The 24,744-nt window shown below is 48.9% G+C and overlaps 1 protein-coding gene across 6 annotated transcripts in view; it reads right to left on the bottom strand.

Annotated features, from left to right (window-relative positions):
- Positions 1 to 24,744, bottom strand: part of KIAA1549L (KIAA1549 like) — a 673,640-nt gene that overhangs the window by 231,177 nt on the left and 417,719 nt on the right. For all 6 annotated transcript variants that reach the window (XM_077288115.1, XM_077288116.1, XM_077288117.1 and 3 more), the window contains 2 exons: positions 9,526 to 9,701; positions 7,700 to 7,827 (listed from right to left, as the gene is read on the bottom strand). In XM_077288115.1, coding sequence (XP_077144230.1) covers positions 7,700 to 7,827; positions 9,526 to 9,701 — 304 coding nt within the window. The remainder of the gene's footprint in view (positions 1 to 7,699; positions 7,828 to 9,525; positions 9,702 to 24,744) is intronic.

Genomic DNA, 24,744 nt, shown 5'->3' with positions numbered 1-24,744 from the left:
GCGGTTTTCCTACTCCCAGAAAAGAGAGCGTTCGAGGCCTTGTGTAGCCTGACGACGAAACTGGCTCCACAGCTCCAGACTTAGGTGGAATATTTTTATCCCCACGACCACCTGATGCTCCACTACCACTACCATCATTACCAGCTGACAATGAACGCCCACGACGACCTCTTGCACCAGACTTCCTCATTGTTTAAAAATCGTAACCAAACTAACTTTATTTGTTGCTGTCAAACAACTTACACGGTGAGCTATAACTTCAGTATGATTTCAATATCCCTTAACAGGTTGGTGAGACCACAAGGAAAATCAGGCACAATGTTACACACTCTGTTTTCTGTGACACCAAATCACAGAGATGACACACACGCAGGACTGTCACTCAAGCACTAATGTCAATATTAATCTCCCACCTAATTTATTTTTTTTTTTTTCTCTGTGAGACTTTAGAAACCAAATAATATTTAAAAAAAAACAAAAAAACAAGGCTTTCTATGGCCCACTGAATGAGAGATGGCACGCACAGGAGTGGCACACAAGCCCTGACTGAGGCCAATATTTTTCTCCCACTGATTGATGTAGTGTTTTTGTGTTGAGGTTGATTTTAAAACACAAATGAAGGAAAAAAATAAAAAGGCTTTCTATGGCCCACAATTAGAGAGAGAGGTGGCACACCCAGGAGTCAAGACTGGCACACAAGCTGAAATGGCAATATTACTCTCCCACTGTTTTTTTATGTATTTTTTTTTTATTTTCAGGGAGACTTTAGAAACCAAATAATATTAAAAAAAAAACAAAAAAACAAGGCTTTCTATGGCCCACTGAATGAGAGGGACAGAGGTGGCACACCCAGGAGTCAAGACTGGCACACAAGCTGAAATGGCAATATTACTCTCCCACTGTTTTTTTATGTATTTTTTTTTTATTTTCAGGGAGACTTTAGAAACCAAATAATATTAAAAAAAAAAAAAAAAAACAAGGCTTTCTATGGCCCACTGAATGAGAGGGACAGAGGTGGCACACCCAGGAGTCAAGACTGGCACACAAGCTGAAAGGGCAATATTACTCTCCCACTGTTTTTTTATGTTTTTTTTTTTTTATTTTCAGGGAGACTTTAGAAACCAAATAATATTAAAAAAAAAAAAAAAACAAGGCTTTCTATGGCCCACTGAATGAGAGGGACAGAGGTGGCACACCCAGGAGTCAAGACTGGCACACAAGCTGAAATGGCAATATTACTCTCCCACTGTTTTTTTATGTATTTTTTTTTTTATTTTCAGGGAGACTTTAGAAACCAAATAATATTAAAAAAAAAAAAAAAACAAGGCTTTCTATGGCCCACTGAATGAGAGGGACAGAGGTGGCACACCCAGGAGTGAAGACTGGCACACAAGCTGAAAGGGCAATATTACTCTCCCACTGTTTTTTTATGTATTTTTTTTTTTATTTTCAGGGAGACTTTAGAAACCAAATAATATTAAAAAAAAAAAAAAAAAACAAGGCTTTCTATGGCCCACTGAATGAGAGATGGCACGCACAGGAGTGGCACACAAGCCCTGACTGAGGCCAATATTTTTCTCCCACTGATTGATGTAGTGTTTTTGTGTTGAGGTTGATTTTAAAACACAAATGAAGGAAAAAAATAAAAAGGCTTTCTATGGCCCACAATTAGAGAGAGAGGTGGCACACCCAGGAGTCAAGACTGGCACACAAGCTGAAATGGCAATATTACTCTCCCACTGTTTTTTTATGTATTTTTTTTTTTATTTTCAGGGAGACTTTAGAAACCAAATAATATTAAAAAAAAAAAAAAAAAACAAGGCTTTCTATGGCCCACTGAATGAGAGATGGCACGCACAGGAGTGGCACACAAGCCCTGACTGAGGCCAATATTTTTCTCCCACTGATTGATGTAGTGTTTTTGTGTTGAGGTTGATTTTAAAACACAAATGAAGGAAAAAAATAAAAAGGCTTTCTATGGCCCACAATTAGAGAGAGAGGTGGCACACCCAGGAGTCAAGACTGGCACACAAGCTGAAAGGGCAATATTACTCTCCCACTGTTTTTTTATGTTTTTTTTTTTTTTATTTTCAGGGAGACTTTAGAAACCAAATAATATTAAAAAAAAAACAAAAAAAACAAGGCTTTCTATGGCCCACTGAATGAGAGGGACAGAGGTGGCACACCCAGGAGTCAAGACTGGCACACAAGCTGAAATGGCAATATTACTCTCCCACTGTTTTTTTATGTATTTTTTTTTTTATTTTCAGGGAGACTTTAGAAACCAAATAATATTAAAAAAAAAAAAAAAAAAAGGCTTTCTATGGCCCACTGAATGAGAGGGACAGAGGTGGCACACCCAGGAGTCAAGACTGGCACACAAGCTGAAAGGGCAATATTACTCTCCCACTGTTTTTTTAGGTATTTTTTTTGTTTCAGGGAGACTTTAGAAACCAAATAATATTTAAAAAAAAAAAATAAATAAATAGGCTTTCTATAGCCCACTGAATGAGAGATAGCACACACAGCAGTGGCACACAAGCCCTGACTGAGGCCAATATTTTTCTCCCACTGATTGATGTAGTGTTTTTGTGTTGAGGTAGATTTTAGAACACAAATGAAGGAAAAAATAAATAGGCTTTCTATGGCCCACTCAGTGAGAGATGGCACACACAGGGATGGCACTCTAGCAGAAATGCCAATCTTAATCTCCCACAAAAAAAAAAAAAAAAAAAAAAAAAAAAACAGGGACTGTCCTACAATTACTATCTCCCCTGCAGTAATCTCAGCCAGGTATGGCAGGCAGCAATAGGAGTGGACTGATGCACAAATTAAATAAAAAGTGTGGACAAACAAAAAAGATAGCTGTGCAGAAAGGAAGGAACAAGAGGATATGTGCTTTGATAAAAGCAGTTGGTTTCCACAGTGGCGTACACACAGGAATACAGCTATCAGGGAGCCTTCTAGGGCAGCCCAATGAGCTACAGCGCTGAGGGGAAAAAAAAAAAAAAATAGCTTCCACTGTCCCTGCACACCGAAGGTGGTGTTGGACAGTGGAAATCGCTGCAGCACAAGCGGTTTGGTGGTTAGTGGACCCTGCCTAACGCTCTCCCTGATTCTGACGAAGCGGCAGCAACCTCTCCCTAAGCTCAGATCAGCAGCAGTAAGATGGCGGTCGGCGGGAACGCCCCTTTATAGCCCCTGTGACGCCGCAGACAGCAAGCCAATCACTGCAATGCCCTTCTCTAAGATGGTGGGGACCAGGACCTATGTCATCACGCTGCCCACACTCTGCGTTCACCTTCATTGGCTGAGAAATGGCGCTTTTCGCGTCATTGAAACGCGACTTTGGCGCGAAAGTCGCGTACCGCATGGCCGACAAGCACAGGGGTCGGATCGGGTTTCATGAGACGCCGACTTAGCCAAAAGTCGGCGACTTTTGAAAATGATCGACCCGTTTCGCTCAACCCTAGCTACAACTACCAAACCAGCGCCTGAGGGGCACCCAAGTGTGAAAGGCAACCCGGGCACCATTCCAAAGCACTATCTGTAGTTCCTTCAGGAAATACCCATCTTTTTCTCTCTGTTATCAGCCATTCCCCGTACTGCTGTCAGTCTATTTCTCTCTGTTATCAGCCATTCCCCTGTCCTGCTGTCAGTCTATTCTCTCTGTTATCAGCCATTCCCCGTCCTGCTGTCAGTCTATTCTCTCTGTTATCAGCCATTCCCCTGTCCTGCTGTCAGTCTATTCTCTCTGTTATCAGCCATTCCCCGTCCTGCTGTCAGTCTATTCTCTCTGTTATCAGCCATTCCCCGTCCTGCTGTCAGTCTATTTCTCTCTGTTATCAGCAATTCCCCTGTCCTGTTGTCAGTCTATTCTCTCTGTTATCAGCCATTCCCTTGTCCTGCTGTCAGTCTATTCTCTGTTATCAGCCATTCCCTTATCCTGCTGTCAGTCAGAGTGACCCGGCCCACCAAATCGGACCCAGAGTGACCCGGCCCACCAAATCGGACCCAGAGTGACCCGGCCCACCAAATCGGACCCAGAGTGACCCGGCCCACCAAACCGGACCCAGAGTGACCCGGCCCACCAAACCGGACCCAGAGTGACCCGGCCCACCAAACCGGACCCAGAATGACCCGGCCCACCAAATCGGACCCAGAGTGACCCGGCCCACCAAATCGGACCCAGAGTGACCCGGCCCACCAAATCGGACCCAGAGTGACCCGGCCCACCAAACCGGACCCAGAGTGACCCGGCCCACCAAACCGGACCCAGAGTGACCCGGCCCACCAAACCGGACCCAGAGTGACCCGGCCCACCAAACCGGACCCAGAATGACCCGGCCCACCAAATCGGACCCAGAGTGACCCGGCCCACCAAATCGGACCCAGAGTGACCCGGCCCACCAAATCGGACCCAGAGGGACCCGGCCCACCAAATCGGACCCAGAGGGACCCGGCCCACCAAATCGGACCCAGAGGGACCCGGCCCACCAAATCAGACCCAGAGTGACCATGCCCACCAAATCGGACCCAGAGTGACCCGGGCCATCAAATCGGACCCAGAGTGACCCGGGCCACCAAATCGGACCCAGAGTGACCCGGGCCACCAAATCGGACCCAGAGTGACCCGGGCCACCAAATCGGACCCAGAGTGACCCGGGCCACCAAATCGGACCCAGAGTGACCAGGCCCACCAAATCGGACCCAGAGTGACCCGGCCCACCAAATCGGACCCAGAGTGACCCGGCCCACCAAATCGGACCCAGAGTGACCCGGCCCACCAAATCGGACCCAGAGTGACCCGGGCCACCAAATCGGACCCAGAGTGACCCGGCCCACCAAATCAGACCCAGAGTGACCCGGGCCACCAAATCGGACCCAGAGTGACCCGGGCTACCAAATCGGACCCAGAGTGACCCGGCCCACCAAATCGGACCCAGAGTGACCCGGCCCACCAAATCGGACCCAGAGTGACCCGGCCCACCAAATCGGACCCAGAGTGACCCGGGCCACCAAATCGGACCCAGAGTAACCCGGGCCACCAAATCGGACCCAGAGTGACCCGGGCCACCAAATCGGACCCAGAGTGACCCGGGCCACCAAATCGGACCCAGAGTGACCCTGGCCACCAAATCGGACCCAGAGTGACCCGGCCCACCAAATCGGACCCAGAGTGACCCGGGCCACCAAATCGGACCCAGAGTGACCCGGGCCACCAAATCGGACCCAGAGTGACCCGGGCCACCAAATCGGACCCAGAGTGACCCGGCCCACCAAATCGGCCCCTGAGGGGCCCCGCCCACCAAATCGGACCCAGAGTGACCCGGGCCACCAAATCGGACCCAGAGTGATGCGGCCCACCAAATCGGACCCAGAGTGGCCCGGCCCACCAAATCGGACCCATAGTGGCCCGGCTCACCAAATCGGACCCAGAGTGGCCCGGCCCACCAAATCGGCCCCTGAGGGGCCCCGCCCACCAAATCGGACCCAGAGTGACCCGGGCCACCAAATCGGACCCAGAGTGACGCGGCCCACCAAATCGGACCCAGAGTGGCCCGGCCCACCAAATCGGACCCATAGTGGCCCGGCTCACCAAATCGGACCCAGAGTGACCCAGCCCACCAAATCGGACCCAGAGTGGCTCCACCCCCCAAATCGGACCCAGAGTGGCCTCTCCCACCAAATCCTCAACCCTGAGGAGCTACAACTACCAAACCAGCATCTGAGGGGCACCCAAGTGTGAAAGTCTTGCAGGGGCAGCCCGGGCACCATTCCAAAGCACTATCTGTAGTTCCTTCAGGAAATACCCATCTAGTATTATTATTGCAATCCGAACGTGGTAAACTTATTATTATTCAGTTTTTTTCTGCAATTAATGCGGCCCGAACCGCTGCACGCAGACTCCAATGAGGCGTCATTTCGAAGCCAGCGTCCACGAGAGGTGTGCTAAGTATTTTTCGTGTCGATACAATTTGTAGTTTTTTAAAAAATTGCATTTAAAAAAAAAAAAAATTCCCATAGGAAATAATGGCGAACTTTCCATTACCCCCAACTTGACCTTCCAAAGATGGCAGCTATGCAAATGTACGGTGTCCATTTTAGGACATGATCATTTATCAAAGTCAAACATCAGAATAAAGTGACTATGACACCCTCTCATCCCGTGTGTGAAAAGTAAGTGCACCGAGTGGCCCCGCCCCCCAAATCTGACACCGAGTGGCCCCGCTCCCCAAATGGGTCCCAGAGTGACCCCGCCCACCAACTGGGTCCCAGAGTGACCCCGCCCACCAAATCGGACCCAGAGTGACCCCGTCCACCAAATCGGACCCAGTGACCCCGCCCACCAAATCAGACCCAGAATGACCCCGCCCACCAAATGGGTCCCAGAGCGACCCGGCCCACGAAATGGGTCCCAGAGTGACCCCGCCCACCAAATGAGTCACAGAGTGACCCCGCCCACCAAATGTGTCCGAGTGACCCCGCCCACCAAATGGGACCCAGAGTGACCCCGACCACCAAGTCGGACCCAGAGTGACCCCACCCACCAAATCGGACCCAGAGTGACCCCGCCCACCAAATCGGACCCAGAGTGACCCCGCCCACCAAATCGGACCCAGATTGACCCCGCCCACCGAATCGGACCCAGAGTGACCCCGCCCACCGAATCAGACCCAGAGTGACCCCGTCCACCGAATCGAACCCAGAGTGACCCCGCCCACTGAATCGGACCAAGTGACCCCGCCCACCAAATACGACCCAGAGTGACCCCACCCACCAAATCGGACCCAGAGTGACCCCGCCCACCAAATCGGACCCAGAGTGACCCCGCCCACCAAATCGGACCCCGAGTGACCCCGCCCACCAAATCGGACCCCGAGTGACCCCGCCCACCAAATCGGACCCCGAGTGGCCCCACAACCAAATCGGACCCCGAGGGGCCCCGCCCACCAAATCGGACCCCGAGGGGCCCCGCCCACCAAATCGGACCCCGAGGTTCCCAGCCCACCAAATCCTCAACCCTGAGGGGCTACAACTACCAAACCAGCACCTGAGGGGCACACAATGTGAAAGTCTTGCAGAGGCAGCCCGGGCACCATTCCAAAGCACTATCTGTAGTTCCTTCAGGAAATACCCATCTAGTTAATATTGCAATGCTTTATGGAACACCTGAGAAGGGATGAGGACAGGGAACGATATGGTTGTACAAGATGTAATGAACATGGCTGCTTTCTTCCAAAACTGCGCCACAGCTGTCCACAGGTTGTGTGCGGTACTGCAGCTTCAATTAATTCGCTGTTAAGCACATCCATGGAGCCGTGCTTCTGAAGAAAGCAGCCATGTTTTTCTAATCTTGTACAAAACCTTAAAATCAATTTTAGAACAAAAGTCCCATTAGATTTACCAATCCTATCAGTATAAATGTTATGGCCTCCGACACACTGAGCGGGGACATGTATCTATTTCTATGCCAGCACCCTCCAAGACATAGGAGCACTAAGCAGCAATGAGACGCATGATGATTCTGAAGAATGAAACTACTGGAAATTAAATTTTTCTGTATAATTTAGACAGAGGCGGTGAAGGTGTCATGCGCCAACAGTAAGGTAATGTCAGTGTCCGGCTCAGCGTGACCCGAGCATGTGTGTGGTGCTGCAGATGATGGACGCTGCCATCCGCAGGGTGTCCTCCTCACCGTTCCGCTTGCAGGCCTCATCCTTTGTCGCTCTGTGCTGAGCCATTACTTTCTGCGGAGTGCTCCTGTCTGATCTGGCCTCTTCTGATTCGTTGCTGATGACGGAACCATTTTCACAAGGCCACCGGCTACAAGTTACCATAGCAACAGAGACAAGTGTTAGGCATCATTTCTGCAACTCACATAATGAAAATGTCAACAGCTTGTGGGAGATGTGGGGGTCTGTGTGCCTGTATTGTCAGCTCCCTCCTGTGCACGGATGTAGCAGAGCTGAGCGCTACGATATCACAATTGTTCTTTTATTACCTATATTACAAACAAATTGTGATGCTCACCCTGCTACATCTCCATATTCTTTATACCTGTGCTGGATGCATAAGTAAGGGTTTTTTTCTCATCTTAGAAAATGATCTGACTTCACTTGGATAAATCATCATTTCATCCTCGGCTGGGGTCTCACCTCTGCAACTCCCCCCAGGCCTGAGAATAATGGGGATACAGTGCGGTCCTGGTCTCCTTCACTGTTTCTCCTGCAGGAAGGTTGAACGGCGGCACAGTGGCGGCTGGGCCCAATGTTGTGCACAAATGGATGCCGTACTAAACCGACATTGCATCCCTATGGGTGGGGGGTCTCAGAGATCCGACCCCCATGAGGAAGTAATGATATATCTAGAGAACCCCTCGAATGCAGACCATGCAGTCTCAATAACCTCATACCAAGAAGGGTTTATAATGGCTCAGCATGGGAGTGCTCCAGAGGCCAAGCTCTCCATACAGAGACAGCAAAGCCGAGCTTGCCATGTGGCACATATATTTCTGATGTCATGAAGTGCTGGCTGTGTTCGGCAATCACAAATACCGCCATCTCTACAGTTTTTTAATATTATGCAGGCAAAAAAGGTTTCAAAAAAGTCAAAACTGGGGAGGGGAGTATCCGAAAAAGTTAAGAGGTAGAAAGTTGGGGCCCTGATCAGATTGTAGGTAAAGAACGTTCCCACCTAAAAGAATACAATTCTGGAATGGTTTTCCTCCATTCAGAAGTTAAATATATTATTCAACCATTTGTAAATCTGCTCTAGGAAAGCTGAGTGACAATCAATCTGGACATAATTGCAAGATCCACAGGGGTCTGGAACAGCAAAAATACAGGAGCCGGGGAGGAACGCCAGCGGGCCTGCATAGATTTGCAGAACTGTAGTCTGAGATATGAGGCCAGCTATCATTAGGGGTCTCCAAACTTTCCCAGACAAAGATACATTAAGATGACAACTAAAAATTGAATAAAAAAGTAATCTTCTTGGAGGTGGTCTTCTCAAAATAATACATGGTGAAAACTTGATAACGTGACACATTACATTTGATCTGGAATAGGAGATGATCTATTGAAGAAGTTTTACTGTATATCTAAGAAACAATAGAAAGGGCAACACATGGTCACCATCATGGAAAAGACAAGGAAGATATTCACAAGGATAAGGGAATCTGTCAGTAGGATGAACCCTCCTAAGCCGTTTATATGGGCATGTAGGTCCTAGGAAGCTGAATAACATGATACCTTGATATCTGCAATCCGATATCTTAGTCCAGAGAGATCCATATTTTTCTTAATATGTAAATGAGCTGTTAAGATCTATGGGCCGGATACAGATTTCCCAGGGAATCTTTCCCCAGAGCTAATTGTAAATGAAAAGGGCGGTTACAAGTGTGAGACATGTAGATCAGGAGACTGTCAGTGAGTACATGTCTTAGCCTGGTAACGGCTTGGGAAGGTAGATCCTTTTGACAAGCTCCTTTTAAATACTATCAAGAGATTTTTTGAGTCACACCTCTTCCTGTTATCTGAAGACTTGAGCATCTTCTCAGTGCTGCCGTCCTTTATGCTGTCTCTTTCTTGGGATAAGTTGATAGATGGCACCACAGTCTCTTGGGTAACAGGGAGCATCTCCTCATCGCCTCCTTGCTGTCCCAGGTGCTGCTTTGCATAATCAAAACCTTGAACCGGCTGTAAAAGAAAATGTCACATTTTTGCATTCAATACATAACTATTCTTCATGACATCCTAGTGATCTCTAAGGGGATACATGTGCCCATGGCTGGACCTCAACAGGGCAAAGGGTGAGCTATATCTAAATGTCTCCCATAGAGGAGCCTCTGCTGATGGTTTAGGACTGGGGGAAGAGGTGAGCCCAGGGCTGCCACTAGAAATTTCGAGGCCCCATACTGGCAAAATTTTCGGGGCCCCCTTAAAGGGAACCTGTCACCACGTTTTTGGAAGATGGGATAAAAATAGCATTAAATAGGGGCAGAGGTGGGCGTTACATTAGTGTGTTTGTTATGCGTTTATTACCCACCTAAGTTGCCGAAATACCTTTGCAAAGTCTCCGTTTTCGCCTGTCAATCAGGCTGGTCTGGTCAAAAGGGCGTGTTGTCTTCCCCCAGATTTTGCGTAGTTTTCCGTTGGTGGCGTAGTGGTGTGCGCATGCCCAAGGTCCCGAATCCTCTGCCAGGGGATTTAAAAGAGCGCGCTGTTCGTTATTTCATTGGTGATCGGTGGGCGCGGCCATCTTCTTTTGGCCACGCATGCCCAGAAGCGGCGCTCTGCTGGCCGCGGCTTCAGGAAAATGGCCGCCGCGATATCCATCTGCGCACGCGCGGCATCCCGCGGCCATTTTCCTGAAGCCGCGGCCAGCAGAGCGCCGCTTCTGCACACGCGCGGCCAAAGGAAGATGGCCGCGCCCACCGATCACCAATGAAATAACGAACAGCGCGCTCTTTTAAATCCCCTGGCAGAGGATTCGGGACCTTGGGCATGCGCACACCACTACGCCACCAACGGAAAACTACGCAAAATCTGGGGGAAGACAAGACGCCCTTTTGACCAGACCAGCCTGATTGACAGGCGAAAACGGAGACTTTGCAAAGGTATTTCGGCAACTTAGGTGGGTAATAAACGCATAACAAACACACTAATGTAACGCCCACCTCTGCCCCTATTTAACGCTATTTTTATCCCATCTTCCAAAAACGTGGTGACAGGTTCCCTTTAAGACTCCGCCCAGGCTCCACCCCAGCCCCGCCTCCAACCCTCGAACTGTCCACAGCACCACCGCTGTCTCTTGGAAAAACTCCACTTCTCACCAATCACACATTAACAGTTCCCATCACCAGATCACACACATAGCCAGCAGATTTTGTTTTGGCCAAAAGGTTTTTTTAATCTGCCACGATGACAAGGTAGACTCTTTTGGCCGGGCGCTACTCTACTCTAACTTATTAAACATTTGTTAAAATATGCAATACAATTTAGGTATATTTTTATTTATTTTTCAATTTTTCAAATGACCAATAATACCACATACAAGGGACAAATACCACAACACCATGACCAGACACCACATTATCACCACATAGTGACATATAATACTATCTACAAGGAATAAATACTGCCACACCATGTGCAGACCAGATATTACCACCACAGTGACCGAACAATATCGCATACAAGGGACAAATACCACCGCAGCATGTACAGACCACATATTACCACCACATGGTGACCAACTACATACAAGGAACAAATACCAACACAACATGACCAGACCACATATTAACCCCACATAGTGACCAAATAATAGCACATACAAGAAACAAATACCGACACACCATGGCCGGACAACATATTACCACCACATTGTGACTAAATAGTACAATACTGATCATTAATAAAAAAAATACTATCACCATAAGTGTCATTATACATAGGAGATCTGTACTTAGTATGCAGTGTCTGTGTACAGGTAATACAGTGGTCACCGGTGCCATTATACACAGTAGCTCTATATATAGTGTCAGTGTACATGTAATACAGTGATCACTAGTGACATTATACACAGGAGCTCTGTGTATAGTGTCAGTTTACAGGTAATACAGTGATCACCAGTGACATTATACACAGGAGCTCTGTATATAGTGTATAGTGTACAGATAATATAGTGATCACCGGTGACATTATACACAGGAGCTCTGTATACAGTATACAGTGTATGGTGTCAGTGTACAGGTAACATACTGACTCACCAGTGACGTCTCTAGCTGAAGTCCTTCATCTTTGCGTTTCTTTTTAATCCAGCGCAGACCACCATCACTTCTTTCAGCCAGGACTCGTCTCTGCATAAAATAACACAGTTATCTAGAGCACCGCTTCCAGAGCACATTCCCCACTTTTTCCCTTTCTTCTACACTACACATCTGAATACAGACATTCACCCACCATTAATATATACTGTAATTGGTTATTATGCAACCCACCATTCCAAATATAAATTATAATATGCCACTGAGCCCCTTCTAGCTATACATAGCCACTTTCCCCATTTAATATATAAATTAATTAGCACCTGTACTCTTTCCCCAATTTATTTCCAGTCACTTTATCCTCAACGATCCCACTATGTACCTCCCGCACTAACCCTAACTCCAATTCATTATAGTTACATGCCCCTTCTGCCTCAATTCATTGTCATGTCTTCCCTCTCCCACCCTCTATTCATTATCATCTGCTCTCTCTTCCCCCACCCTCAAAATTCATTATTTCCTCTCCCTACCTTCAATACACCATTGGCTCTCCCCACCCCCACCTTCAATTCAATTGCTGTCCACCATCCCTCACACTCACTTGATGAACAGTCCCCATCACCCCCACTTCATCATTTGCAGTCCACCTTACTTCATCATTTAGTCGACTATTCCCTCTTCACTTCATCTGCAGTCCCCCTTACTTTATCATTTGCAGCCCCCTATCATTTCATCATGTGCAGTGCCCCCTCAAACACACTTCATCATCTGCAGCCCCCTATCATTTCATCATGCGCGGTGCCCCCTCAAACACACTTCATCATGCGCAGTGCCCCTTCAAACACACTTCATCATCTGCAGCCCCCTATCATTTCATCATGCGCAGTGCCCCTTCAAACACACTTTATCATCTGCAGCCCCCTATCATTTCATCATGCGCAGTGCCCCCTTAAACACACTTCATCATCTGCAGCCCCCTATCATTTCATCATGCGCAGTGCCCCCTCAAACACACTTCATCATCTGCAGCCCCCTATCATTTCATCATGCGCAGTGCCCCCTCAAACACACTCCATCATCTGCAGTCTCACTCCCCCCCACAGAAAAAAACAAGAGAAAGGATATGCACATACAAGGGATCAACCTGAATATTCCACTTTATTTAAATGACTTATATAAACAAGGCAAAAAAAAGGGGCAACACATTTAAAAACCACAAAAGGCTAAATAGCCCAAACATAATCACCCCAAACGGACCCAATGATGCAATGATGGCAGTGCTCATACAGGATATATAAATAGATTAAATACAAATCTCCAAATACGCAAACTATCATGTTAATCAAAAAATATATACAATACAATAGGCTGCCAGCTGACCCATCAAAAAAGGCTTGTTCTAAATATATATAGGACATAGGAGATATACTGGTGGGTATCTTGTCCCCATAGTTTAATACAAATCCAGTATAGCCCCTATGTGTCCTGTCAACCCTATGTAACGTACAATTAAAGTGCACAACCGACTAAGCACCCCCTGGGTGCTCAGGGGAGAGGGCTCAGGAAGACGCTCTAGCAGCGTCGATACGCGTGGGGCCTTCTCACTCCTCACGGACTGTATTTGGTATCATGCTACTGCTCTGGCAAATCTGACCACCATTATGGAATTGAGATGCCGGCCGCTCCAACAGCGCTTGTGTTATTTCGTGAGATATTTTGCTTAGGCTGGTCACTATACTTGTGTGATATTGTGGTCAGTATGATTCTTTAATACTTATATGCCAGGGGGTGCTTAGTCGGTAGTGCACTTTAATTGTACGTTACATAGGGTTGACAGGACACAGGGGCTATACTGGATTTGTATTAAACTATGGGGACAAGATACCCACCAGTATATCTCCTATGTCCTATATATATTTAGAACAAGCCTTTTTTGATGGGTCAGCTGGCAGCCTATTGTATTGTATATATTTTTTGATTAACATGAGAGTTTACGTATTTGGAGATTTGTATTTAATCTATTTATATATCCTGTATGAGCACTGCCATCATTGCATCATTGGGTCCGTTTAGGGTGATTATGTTTGGGCTATTTAGCCTTTTGTGGTTTTTAAATGTTTTTAAATGTGTTACCCCTTTTTTGCCTTGTTTATATAAGTCATTTAAATAAAGTGGAATATTCAGGTTGATCCCTTGTATGTGCATATCCCTTGTCTTGTTTTTTTTTCTGTGTTGTTTCATATGCAGTTGGTAGATCCCTGTTGAGTACATTGATGTGGTGCCCGCTATATCTGCTTTTCTCACTCTCCCCCACCTCACCCATTTAAAAAAAACAATATAAGGCCATGTTCACACAGTGCGTTTTTTACCGCGGAACCGCAGCGGTTTTGCCGCTGCGGTTCCGCAGCTTTTTTCCATGCAGGGTACAGTACAATGTACCCTATGGAAAACAGGAACCACTGTGCACATGATCCTGAATTTCAAAAAAAAAGCCGCGCTGAATAGCTGCGGGAAAAAAGAAGGAGCATGTCACTTCTTTGTCCGAAACAGCAGCGGTTCTGCACCCATAGACCTCCATTGTGAGGTCAAACCCGCAGTAAAACCCGCAGATCAAAAATATATCTGCGGGTTTTATTGCGGTTATGGGTGGAGAAACCGCTGCAGCAGGAAGTGCGGGGAAGCGGCCGGAAGTGCGTGGGCTGAAGTGCTTGGGCGGAGAGACATGGAGGCATACCGTCGCATGGGGATCGTGTCGGCCGTTTGATTGATTCGGTGTGTGTGTGTATATGTGTGTGTGTGTGTGTGTGTGTGTATGTGTGTGTATGTGTGTGTGTGTGTGTGTATGTGTGTGTGTGTGTGTGTGTGTGTGTATGTGTGTGTGTGTGTGTGTGTGTGTGTGTGTCCCCATGCAACGCTAGTGCCACTGTTGTGCTAAGTCGCCGTATGGGACTACTACTCCCATCCGGTATTAGGATGGGAGAGTTGTCCCTGTGTCCGGCGACTTAGCACAGTTGTAAAGTTACACAAAACACACAATACACATACATGACACACAGTACATACAACATATAACACAGAGTATATACTCACCAACAGCACACTGGTAGGCGAAGCCCTCGATCCCCTAGAAAAAAATCCCACAATAAAAAATCAAATTCATACTCCCTGTCCGCAGAATCCATAAAACGAGTGTCCCACGCCGATCGGCTGCTCTCCGGCGATACACTGCCAGGAGCGAAGCTGTTCCGGAGTTCAATGGCTCCGGCGTCTCGGTTAACGGCAGTACAGCTGCGTTGAACTTTCCCACGCAGCACTGCCGTTAAGCGAGAGTGCCGGGGTCAATGACCGCCGGTAAACTCGCTCGCGCATGCGCAGTGACACACCGACAGGAACTATGGCTCCTGTCAGTGTGTTGCTGCAGCCGTGGAGAGCAGACATATCTCTGGATGTGTCTGTTCTCCATGGAAGATCTTCGTGGGACCCTCGATGGATTTCTGCGGACAGGGCCAGGGAGTATGAATTTTTTTTTTTTTTTTTGCGTCTTTTTCAGGTCGAGGGTCTTCAGGACGGATTGAGCGTACAATAAAATATGGTCAAAAAGTGGGTGTCTTTATTTCATTAAAATATTTTTTTTTTAGTGTTTGTGTTTTTTTTTAAAACCTTTCATTGGATTAATAATGGATAGGCGTCTTATTGATGCAGCGCCCCAGAGTCCTGGTCGTTGCAGTACTGTGGTTCCGCCACTAAGGGGAGCCATGGTGCGTTCGATGGCACTGAAGGAGTTCCTCCAATCAGGTATCACAGACACCAATATGTTTCACAGCTGGGCCTCCGGGGGGAGCTAAGGGTGCTATTCATTAGGCCACTCCCCACCATAGTGGGTAAACTGGGGGTCAGGCAGGAAGTTAGTTAGAACGCTGACGGGATTGAACGGAGCAACACCTGGTGGCAGAGGGTGTTGTGAAGGGAGAGACGGTAGGGTCTCTGCCAGGGGTGGGATCCTGGCAGAGGCTTGGCATTGAAAGAACGTAACGGGACCGTGCCTGCTCAGCATAGCGGCGGTGCCCAAGAAAGGACTAGAAGCGAGACAGATTGTGCTGAGTGAGAAACGAGATCAAGCAGAAGGAGAATACCAGCAGGGGTTTTGTTGAAAGAGGCAGCACCTTGCTGAGGCGCATTACCGGTGGCCGGAACGCCGAGGGAGTGGAATAATATACAGCTTTAAGCCATACTCCAAACAGCGGCAGGACAGTCAGTCTCAGGCGGGCTGTCTACCACATATCACCTATGAAGTCTTGGGGGGCAATTGCGGGAGAGGGGCGTCTCTAGGGTCCCGGAAGAACTCCAGGCCTACCTGACAAACGGGTGCCGTTCTTACTGTAACATCAGGAAGGGACGGAAGATTAGCAGAAGACCAGTTAATCGAGTTGTGAGGGAACTTAAGAAACAGACACAACAGTTGTGGGGTACTTTCCGTAAGCACAGCAGGGAAGGACTACAACACAAAGCGCTAAGAAGGAAGGCACAGATTTCCACCTGAGAGGAGAACTCTGGAAGTGCCATTGGACCGGCCGGACTTGCGCAGCCTGGTGAACCGTATTCTGGACTGAGGACTCAGAGATCTCCAGTAAAGAGGTAAAGAGACTGCAACCTGGTGTCCTCGTTATTTACCGCGACCTGCACCCCACAACTGCACCGCTACACCACCATTAGCACCACTTATTTCACCGGACGTCCCCCACTGACGGACAGGGCCACGGACCGGGTCTAGCCACCGTGACAACCCCAGGACTGAGACCTAGAGGCCCGGCTCCAGGTACCCCTCGGCCCTGCGGCGGTGTGGGGGCGCCGCAACTTGGCGTCACGAACAGGATCTACTTAAGCCTGAAGAATCAGGTCATGTGTGCCTAGAGACTGTGATTTACTGTGCTTGAACTGTACTTTATTGTAAAGACTGTGCCGCGCCAGTTGCCGCCAAAATCCGCCGCCATTGCAGCGCTGAGGAGAGCGCAGGAAGAGAAGAGGGGCGTGAAGTGGGCGTAGACAAACTGGAGAGCGCGAACAGTAATGGCCGCCCAGTCTAAGTATTTCTGTGTGTTGAGGACGTGCCCGTCAACAGCCGAAGTCCGCCTCCTGATCCTGGCCGGAGGGTGGAGACCATGGGGACGGGGCCGCCCACGGAAGAGACCGCGGGAAGAAGACGCGGGAAAAGGGCAAGAAATGGCGGCACAAGGAGCACCATGCGGAGCTGAGTCGGCCCAACCCGAGGTCGCATCATCGGAGACAGGCTCCGAAACACCGACGCTGCGAGGTCTGACCCTCACCGAGTCACTGATGGGCCGGCCTCCTTTGCCGCTGTCCGAGGAACGTGTGGCTGCAGCCGAGGCCCGGCAGCTGGCCCGCCGACTGAGGGCCGATGCCCGCATACTCACCCGGGTCGGACAGCCCACCGAGATCAAGTTGTCCCCTGTTGTTCCGCACCCGGTCACGGCTGAAGGTACATTACCCGCACCGGGCCTGAAGATTATGCCGGATGCTGAGCATTTACGGCGCCTTATGGCAGAGTGGCGGAGCCGGCCCCAGCCTGCGGAGCAAGTGGACTTGGTTGGTGCCCCCGAGATTCCGCCATCGCACTGGGGTGTTGTGGTGGCCTTCAATCCCCAGTATGGAAGAGGAGTCATACAGGAGATCGGGGAGCCAGTACAGGTCCGGGTGGACCGAGAGGAAGTGGAGCCCTGTGCCGGGAGGTTCGATCGCGATCTGGAGCCCGGTGATGCTGTCACCTATACGAGGTGGAAGAGGGACGCCAGTGAGACGGGCTGGTTCGCTCGAGGGGTCCAGCGATGCATCGCCCTCCAGGCTGCTGCGGGGACACCAGAAGGGGATAGTCCCGGAGGAAGGGCAGCAGAACCCGGCCCCGCGGAACCGCAAGGAGCCCAGCCTCGCCGCACTCCAGAGGGACGTGTGCACCTGCCAACAAGGAGGACCTCCCGGAGGGGAATCTTATCCTTACTGGGACCAGAACGGCGTCCTGGCTCACCGGGCCGATCTGTTGGTCTGGTGAGGCCAGAAAAGAGATCACCTTCCGCAGAGCCTCAGTAAGACATTGCTGTCAGAAAATGTAAATAGTTGCTATTTTATTGTTTTAACTGTTCCTGTTGCTGCTAAACCCGTCCAGGGTAAACTTTAAAAGGTGACCCCTTTGTTGACCCGGGGTCACTATTGTTGTTTCCTTGAAGTTTTGCACAAAAGTTACATAAACTGCAGTGATCATGGACTATGCATGATTCGAACTCTTCTTGTAAATAGTTTGCACCTTCTTAAGGGTGCTTCCTACTGGTTTTAGTTAAAAGACACTTTGCGAAGATACCTTTCCTACTGGTTTTAGTTAAAGACACTTTGCGAAGATACCATACCGGAACCTTTGCATGGACTGGTAGGCTGAGAAGACAAGCTACCTCAGAAAGACTTGGTCCCCTCTTAAAGGGGATGTGTGAAACTGAACTTGAAAAAGTGATACTGTTGCAGAACAGTAACGTCGTGATGATGCTCTGAAAAGAAAGTAACTGTTTTACATGAAAAGTTATATGTGTTTAATTTGTTTGAATTGTGAAATCTAAAAATAATGTTTTGTAAAAGGAAAAGATGCAGAGAGCCCATAGGGGTAGAAGTAGAGATTTGCATAGCTGAAAGTAAAGAAGTAATGATGAAGGTGAGGATAGAAGGTAAACCCTGCATCCCCATAGAAAGTTACTTTGTTACTAAGGACAGAAAGCGAACCCGTAGGGGTTAGAGAGTGAGTCCTTAAAGGAGCCGAGTAGAGCTGGCTCAGAGTTCTCTAAAACGAAAGGAATGTTATGTCTATACCATGTATAGTAGCGAAAGGCAGTAGGCCCCGGCTGAACGGGGCGGTCCTGTAAAAGAAAGGAGAGGCAGTAGGTCTGGTGCCATAGGGACAGGCGGTCCTGCAGGTTCAAAAGTAGGAGAATGAAGAGTTACCTTGCCCTGTAATGTGATTATAGGAAGGCCTTTGGTAAACTAAGAGTGTATGTTTCTTAAAGGCAATGTTAATTTATTGTTCCAGCATTTGCACTGAGTAGAATACCCGGTTGGGTAGCAGGAGTTATGTATAGCCTGTAGTTTACAATGTTGACTATGTTTGTAACGTTAAAGTGTCCTCACCTCCCATAACGGGAAGCCTGTTCAAGTATACTTATTGTTTTGCACTCAACAAAATTGTATGTCTTTTTGCTAATCTGTATTGTTGTTTTTCTTCCCAGTCCCGGAGTACTGTGTTTAACCAGGGGGGAGTGCAGCGCCCCAGAGTCCTGGTCGTTGCAGTACTGTGGTTCCGCCACTAAGGGGAGCCATGGTGCGTTCGATGGCACTGAAGGAGTTCCTCCAATCAGGTATCACAGACACCAATATGTTTCACAGCTGGGCCTCCGGGGGGAGCTAAGGGTGCTATTCATTAGGCCACTCCCCACCATAGTGGGTAAACTGGGGGTCAGGCAGGAAGTTAGTTAGAACGCTGACGGGATTGAACGGAGCAACACCTGGTGGCAGAGGGTGTTGTGAAGGGAGAGACGGTAGGGTCTCTGCCAGGGGTGGGATCCTGGCAGAGGCTTGGCATTGAAAGGACGTAACGGGACCGTGCCTGCTCAGCATAGCGGCGGTGCCCAAGAAAGGACTAGAAGCGAGACAGATTGTGCTGAGTGAGAAACGAGATCAAGCAGAAGGAGAATACCAGCAGGGGTTTTGTTGAAAGAGGCAGCACCTTGCTGAGGCGCATTACCGGTGGCCGGAACGCCGAGGGAGTGGAATAATATACAGCTTTAAGCCATACTCCAAACAGCGGCAGGACAGTCAGTCTCAGGCGGGCTGTCTACCACATATCACCTATGAAGTCTTGGGGGGCAATTGCGGAAGAGGGGCGTCTCTAGGGTTCCGGAAGAACTCCAGGCCTACCTGACAAACGGGTGCCGTTCTTACTGTAACATCAGGAAGGGACGGAAGATTAGCAGAAGACCAGTTAATCGAGTTGTGAGGGAACTTAAGAAACAGACACAACAGTTGTGGGGTACTTTCCGTAAGCACATCAGGGAAGGACTACAACACAAAGCGCTAAGAAGGAAGGCACAGATTTCCACCTGAGAGGAGAACTCTGGAAGTGCCATTGGACCGGCCGGACTTGCGCAGCCTGGTGAACCGTATTCTGGACTGAGGACTCAGAGATCTCCAGTAAAGAGGTAAAGAGACTGCAACCTGGTGTCCTCGTTATTTACCGTGACCTGCACCCCACAACTGCACCGCTACACCACCATTAGCACCACTTATTTCACCGGACGTCCCCCACTGACGGACAGGGCCACGGACCGGGTCTAGCCACCGTGACAACCCCAGGACTGAGACCTAGAGGCCCATCTCCGGGTACCCCTCGGCCCTGCGGCGGTGTGGGGGCGCCGCATTGACGCCTCTCCATTATTGACCGGGATTAATGCCACCTTACAATAGCAAAAATACGTGATACGTGGCACTTAAATACGTGGCACTTAAATACGTGATACGTGGCACTTAAATACGTGATAAGTGTCACTTAAATATGTGATACGTGGCACTTAAATAAGTGGCACTTAAATACGTGGCACTGAAATACGTGGCACTGAAATACGTGATACGTGGCACTTAAATACGTGGCACTGAAATACGTGGCACTGAAATACGTGATACGTGGCACTTAAATACGTGACACTTAAATACGTGGCACTTAAATACGTGGCACTTAAATACGTGGCACTGAAATACATGATACGTGGCACTGAAATACGTGGCACTGAAATACGTGGCACTGAAATACGTGGCACTGAAATACGTGATACGTGGCACTTAAATATGTGGCACTGAAATACGTGGCACTGAAATACGTGATACGTGGCACTGAAATACGTGGCACTGAAATACGTGGCACTGAAATACGTGATACGTGGCACTTAAATACGTGGCACTTAGGCTATGTTCACATTTGCGTTGTGCGCCGCAGCGTCGGCGCCGCAACACACAACGCAAACAAAAACGCAGCAAAACGCATGCACAACGCTGCGTTTTGCGCCGCATGCGTCCTTTTTTTGATTGATTTTGGATGCAGCAAAAATGCAACTTGCTGCGTCCTCTGCCCCCGGATGCGTGCGCTGCAGTGACGCATGCGGCGCAAAACGCAAGTGTGACGCATGTCCATGCGCCCCCATGTTAAATATAGGGGCGCATGACGCATGCGGCGACGCTGCGGCACCCGACGCTGCGGCGCAGACCGCAAATGTGAACGTAGACTTAAATAGCTGGATCCGCTGGCTGTGATCTGGCCTACGCTCAGCACTCTGCGGAGCGCTGTCATTCAAAACACGTCCACTCATTTTGGTGTTTAGTCCCAAAATGGAGGATGGAAGAAGAAAAGGGTTGGACAAGGAAATGACATCATTTCTTTTTTTTTTTTCCCCCACTGCAGTTAAAGCTTTATTTGTGTCAAACACAGACAATCTGCAGAGAAAACTGCATAAAAAACCGCACTAAAAACCGCACCAAAAACCGCATCAAAAAACGCATCAAAAACCGCACCAAAAACGCACCAAAAAACGCACCTGCGTTTTCTGCCAAGAGCTGCGGTTTTTAGTCCTGAAAAAAAGGAGGGAAATCAGGAACGTTTGAACATACCCTAAAAATGTTTTTTATACTTACCTCAGTCGTTCCGGCCGTCTATTGTTTCCAGGAGTGAAGCAGCAGCTAGAATGTATGGGCTGCTGAGAGGACCTGACAGGAGCCCCTACATTCTAGCACATTCACTACTGAGATTGCTAGAATGGATGGGCTGTAGTCAGGACCTGCAGGGAGCCCATACATTCTAGCTACAGCCGAGCAGAAGCTGCACAGCCGCCTAGGTGAGACGGCCGTGCACAGCTCCAAAACGGCTCCCGGGCCCCAGCGCCGACATGTGCGCCGCAGTGCACAGTATTTTAGTGCACGATGGGGCCCGGTCAGTAGAAGCACAACAGTGGGGCCCCGGATCTGCGGGCCCCTCTGTGCACTGCTGCTGACCGAGCCCCATACAGCAGTAACCAGGGCCGTATTTAGAATTTCTGCTGCCCTAGGCACTTTTAGTGCTGCCTCCCCCTTTGGTGAGTATGACACTATCGGCAGTGACTTTGGCAAGAATCGCTATGTGAAAGTTGCCTTTTGCAGCAGATCCGGCAGTTTTTCTGCATGTGCCGCGTAACGGATCACTTACAGCAACACTGCGTTCGGCCTCATTCATTTCCTATAGGATTTGCTGCACTTTGCCATGATCTGGCAAATGCGGTACCATACCTCCCAACTTTTGAAGGGAAGGAGGTATAAAGCTTGCGGCGCACGTAGTTTTAGGCCATGCCTCTGACCACACCCATTTCACAACTAGTCACACCCATATCCACGTCCCAACCACAGCCATTTAGCACTGCTGATCACACTGTTTTATATACAATAATTATAACCGAAAAAATATGGCCACAGTGCTCCATACTGTATAATGGCCACACATGATGCTCCATACTGTATATTGGCCGCACATGATGCTCAATACTGTATAATGGCCACACATGATGCTCCATACTGTATAACGGCCACACATGATGCTCAATACTGTATAATGGCCACACATGATGCTCCACACTGTATAATGGCCACACATGATGCTCCATACTGTATACTGGCCACACATGATGCTCCATACTGTATAATGGCCACACATGATGCTCCATCCTGTATAACGGCTACACATGATGCTCAATACTGTATTATGGCCACACACAGTTCTCCATACTGTATAATGACCCCCCCTCCTGTATGCATGGCTCATATTCGCCTCCCTGTATGCATGGCTCATATTCCCCCCCCCCCGTATGCATGGCTCATATTCACCCTCCTACTGTATGCATGGCTCATATTAACCCCCCTTCTGTATGCATGGCTCATACCCCCCCCCCCTGTATGCATGGCTCATATTCACCCCCCCCTACTGTATGCATGGCTCATATTAACCCCCCTTCTGTATGCATGGCTCATATTCCCCCCCCCCCTTGTATGCATGGCTCATTCACCCCCCTACTGTATGCATGGCTCATATTAACCCCTCTTCTGTATGCATGGCTCATATTAACCCCCTTTCTGTATGCATGGCTCATATTAACCCCCCTACTGTATGCATGGCTCATATTAACCCCTCTTCTGTATGCATGGCTCATATTAACCCCCCCTGTATGCATGGCTCATATTAACCCCCCTTCTGTATGCATGGCTCATATTAACCCCCCTACTGTATGCATGGCTCATATTAACCCCCCCTGTATGCATGGCTCATATTAACCCCCCCCTGTATGCATGGCTCATATTAACCCCCCTTCTGTATGCATGGCTCATATTAACCCCCCTACTGTATGCATGGCTCATATTAACCCCTCTTCTGTATGCATGGCTCATATTAACCCCCCCTGTATGCATGGCTCATATTAACCCCCCTTCTGTATGCATGGCTCATATTAACCCCCCTACTGTATGCATGGCTCATATTAACCCCCCCTGTATGCATGGCTCATATTAACCCCCCCCTGTATGCATGGCTCATATTAACCCCCCTTCTGTATGCATGGCTCATATTAACCCCCCTTCTGTATGCATGGCTCATATTAACCCCCCTACTGTATGCATGGCTCATATTAACCCCCCCTGTATGCATGGCTCATATTAACCCCCCCCTGTATGCATGGCTCATATTAACCCCCCTTCTGTATGCATGGCTCATATTAACCCCCCTTCTGTATGCATGGCTCATAATAACCCCCCTACTGTATGCATGGCTCATATTAACCCCCCCCCGTATGCATGGCTCATATTAACCCCCCCCCCCCCGTATGCATGGCTCATATTAACCCCCCTTCTGTATGCATGGCTCATATTAACCCCCCTTCTGTATGCATGGCTCATATTAACCCCCCTTCTGTATGCATGGCTCATATTAACCCCCCTACTGTATGCATGGCTCATATTAACCCCCCTTCTGTATGCATAACCCCCCTACTGTATGCATGGCTCATATTAACCCCCCCTGTATGCATGGCTCATATTAACCCCCCTTCTGTATGCATGGCTCATATTAACCCCCCTACTGTATGCATGGCTCATATTAACCCCCCCTGTATGCATGGCTCATATTAACCCCCCCCCGTATGCATGGCTCATATTAACCCCCCTTCTGTATGCATGGCTCATATTAACCCCCCTTCTGTATGCATGGCTCATATTAACCCCCCTTCTGTGTGCATGGCTCATATTAACCCCCCTACTGTATGCATGGCTCATATTAACCCCCCTTCTGTATGCATAACCCCCCTACTGTATGCATGGCTCATATTAACCCCCCCCCTGTATGCATGGCTCATATTAACCCCCCTTCTGTATGCATGGCTCATATTAACCCCCCTACTGTATGCATGGCTCATATTAACCCCCCTTCTGTATGCATAACCCCCCTACTGTATGCATGGCTCATATTAAGCCCCCCCTGTATGCATGGCTCATATTAACCCCCCTTCTGTATGCATGGCTCATATTAACCCCCCTTCTGTATGCATGGCTCATATTAACCCCCCTACTGTATGCATGGCTCATATTAACCCCCCTTCTGTATGCATGGCTCATATTAACCCCCCCCCCCCCCCGTATGCATGGCTCATATTAACCCCCCTTCTGTATGCATGGCTCATATTAACCCCCCTTCTGTATGCATGGCTCATATTAACCCCCCTTCTGTATGCATGGCTCATATCCCATATCCCACCCCCCCATCTTGAATGGCGCGGCTTACGGTCCTCCTTCTTCCCCCCTCCCCTGTCCCCCCATCCCTCAGTCATACTCACCTGTTCCTCACCGAACGGCCGCGACGT

This window comes from Ranitomeya variabilis, chromosome 2, assembly GCF_051348905.1.
Source record: "Ranitomeya variabilis isolate aRanVar5 chromosome 2, aRanVar5.hap1, whole genome shotgun sequence".
Classification (NCBI taxonomy): domain Eukaryota; kingdom Metazoa; phylum Chordata; class Amphibia; order Anura; family Dendrobatidae; genus Ranitomeya; species Ranitomeya variabilis.
This window is presented reverse-complemented; position numbering and strand designations above follow the sequence as displayed.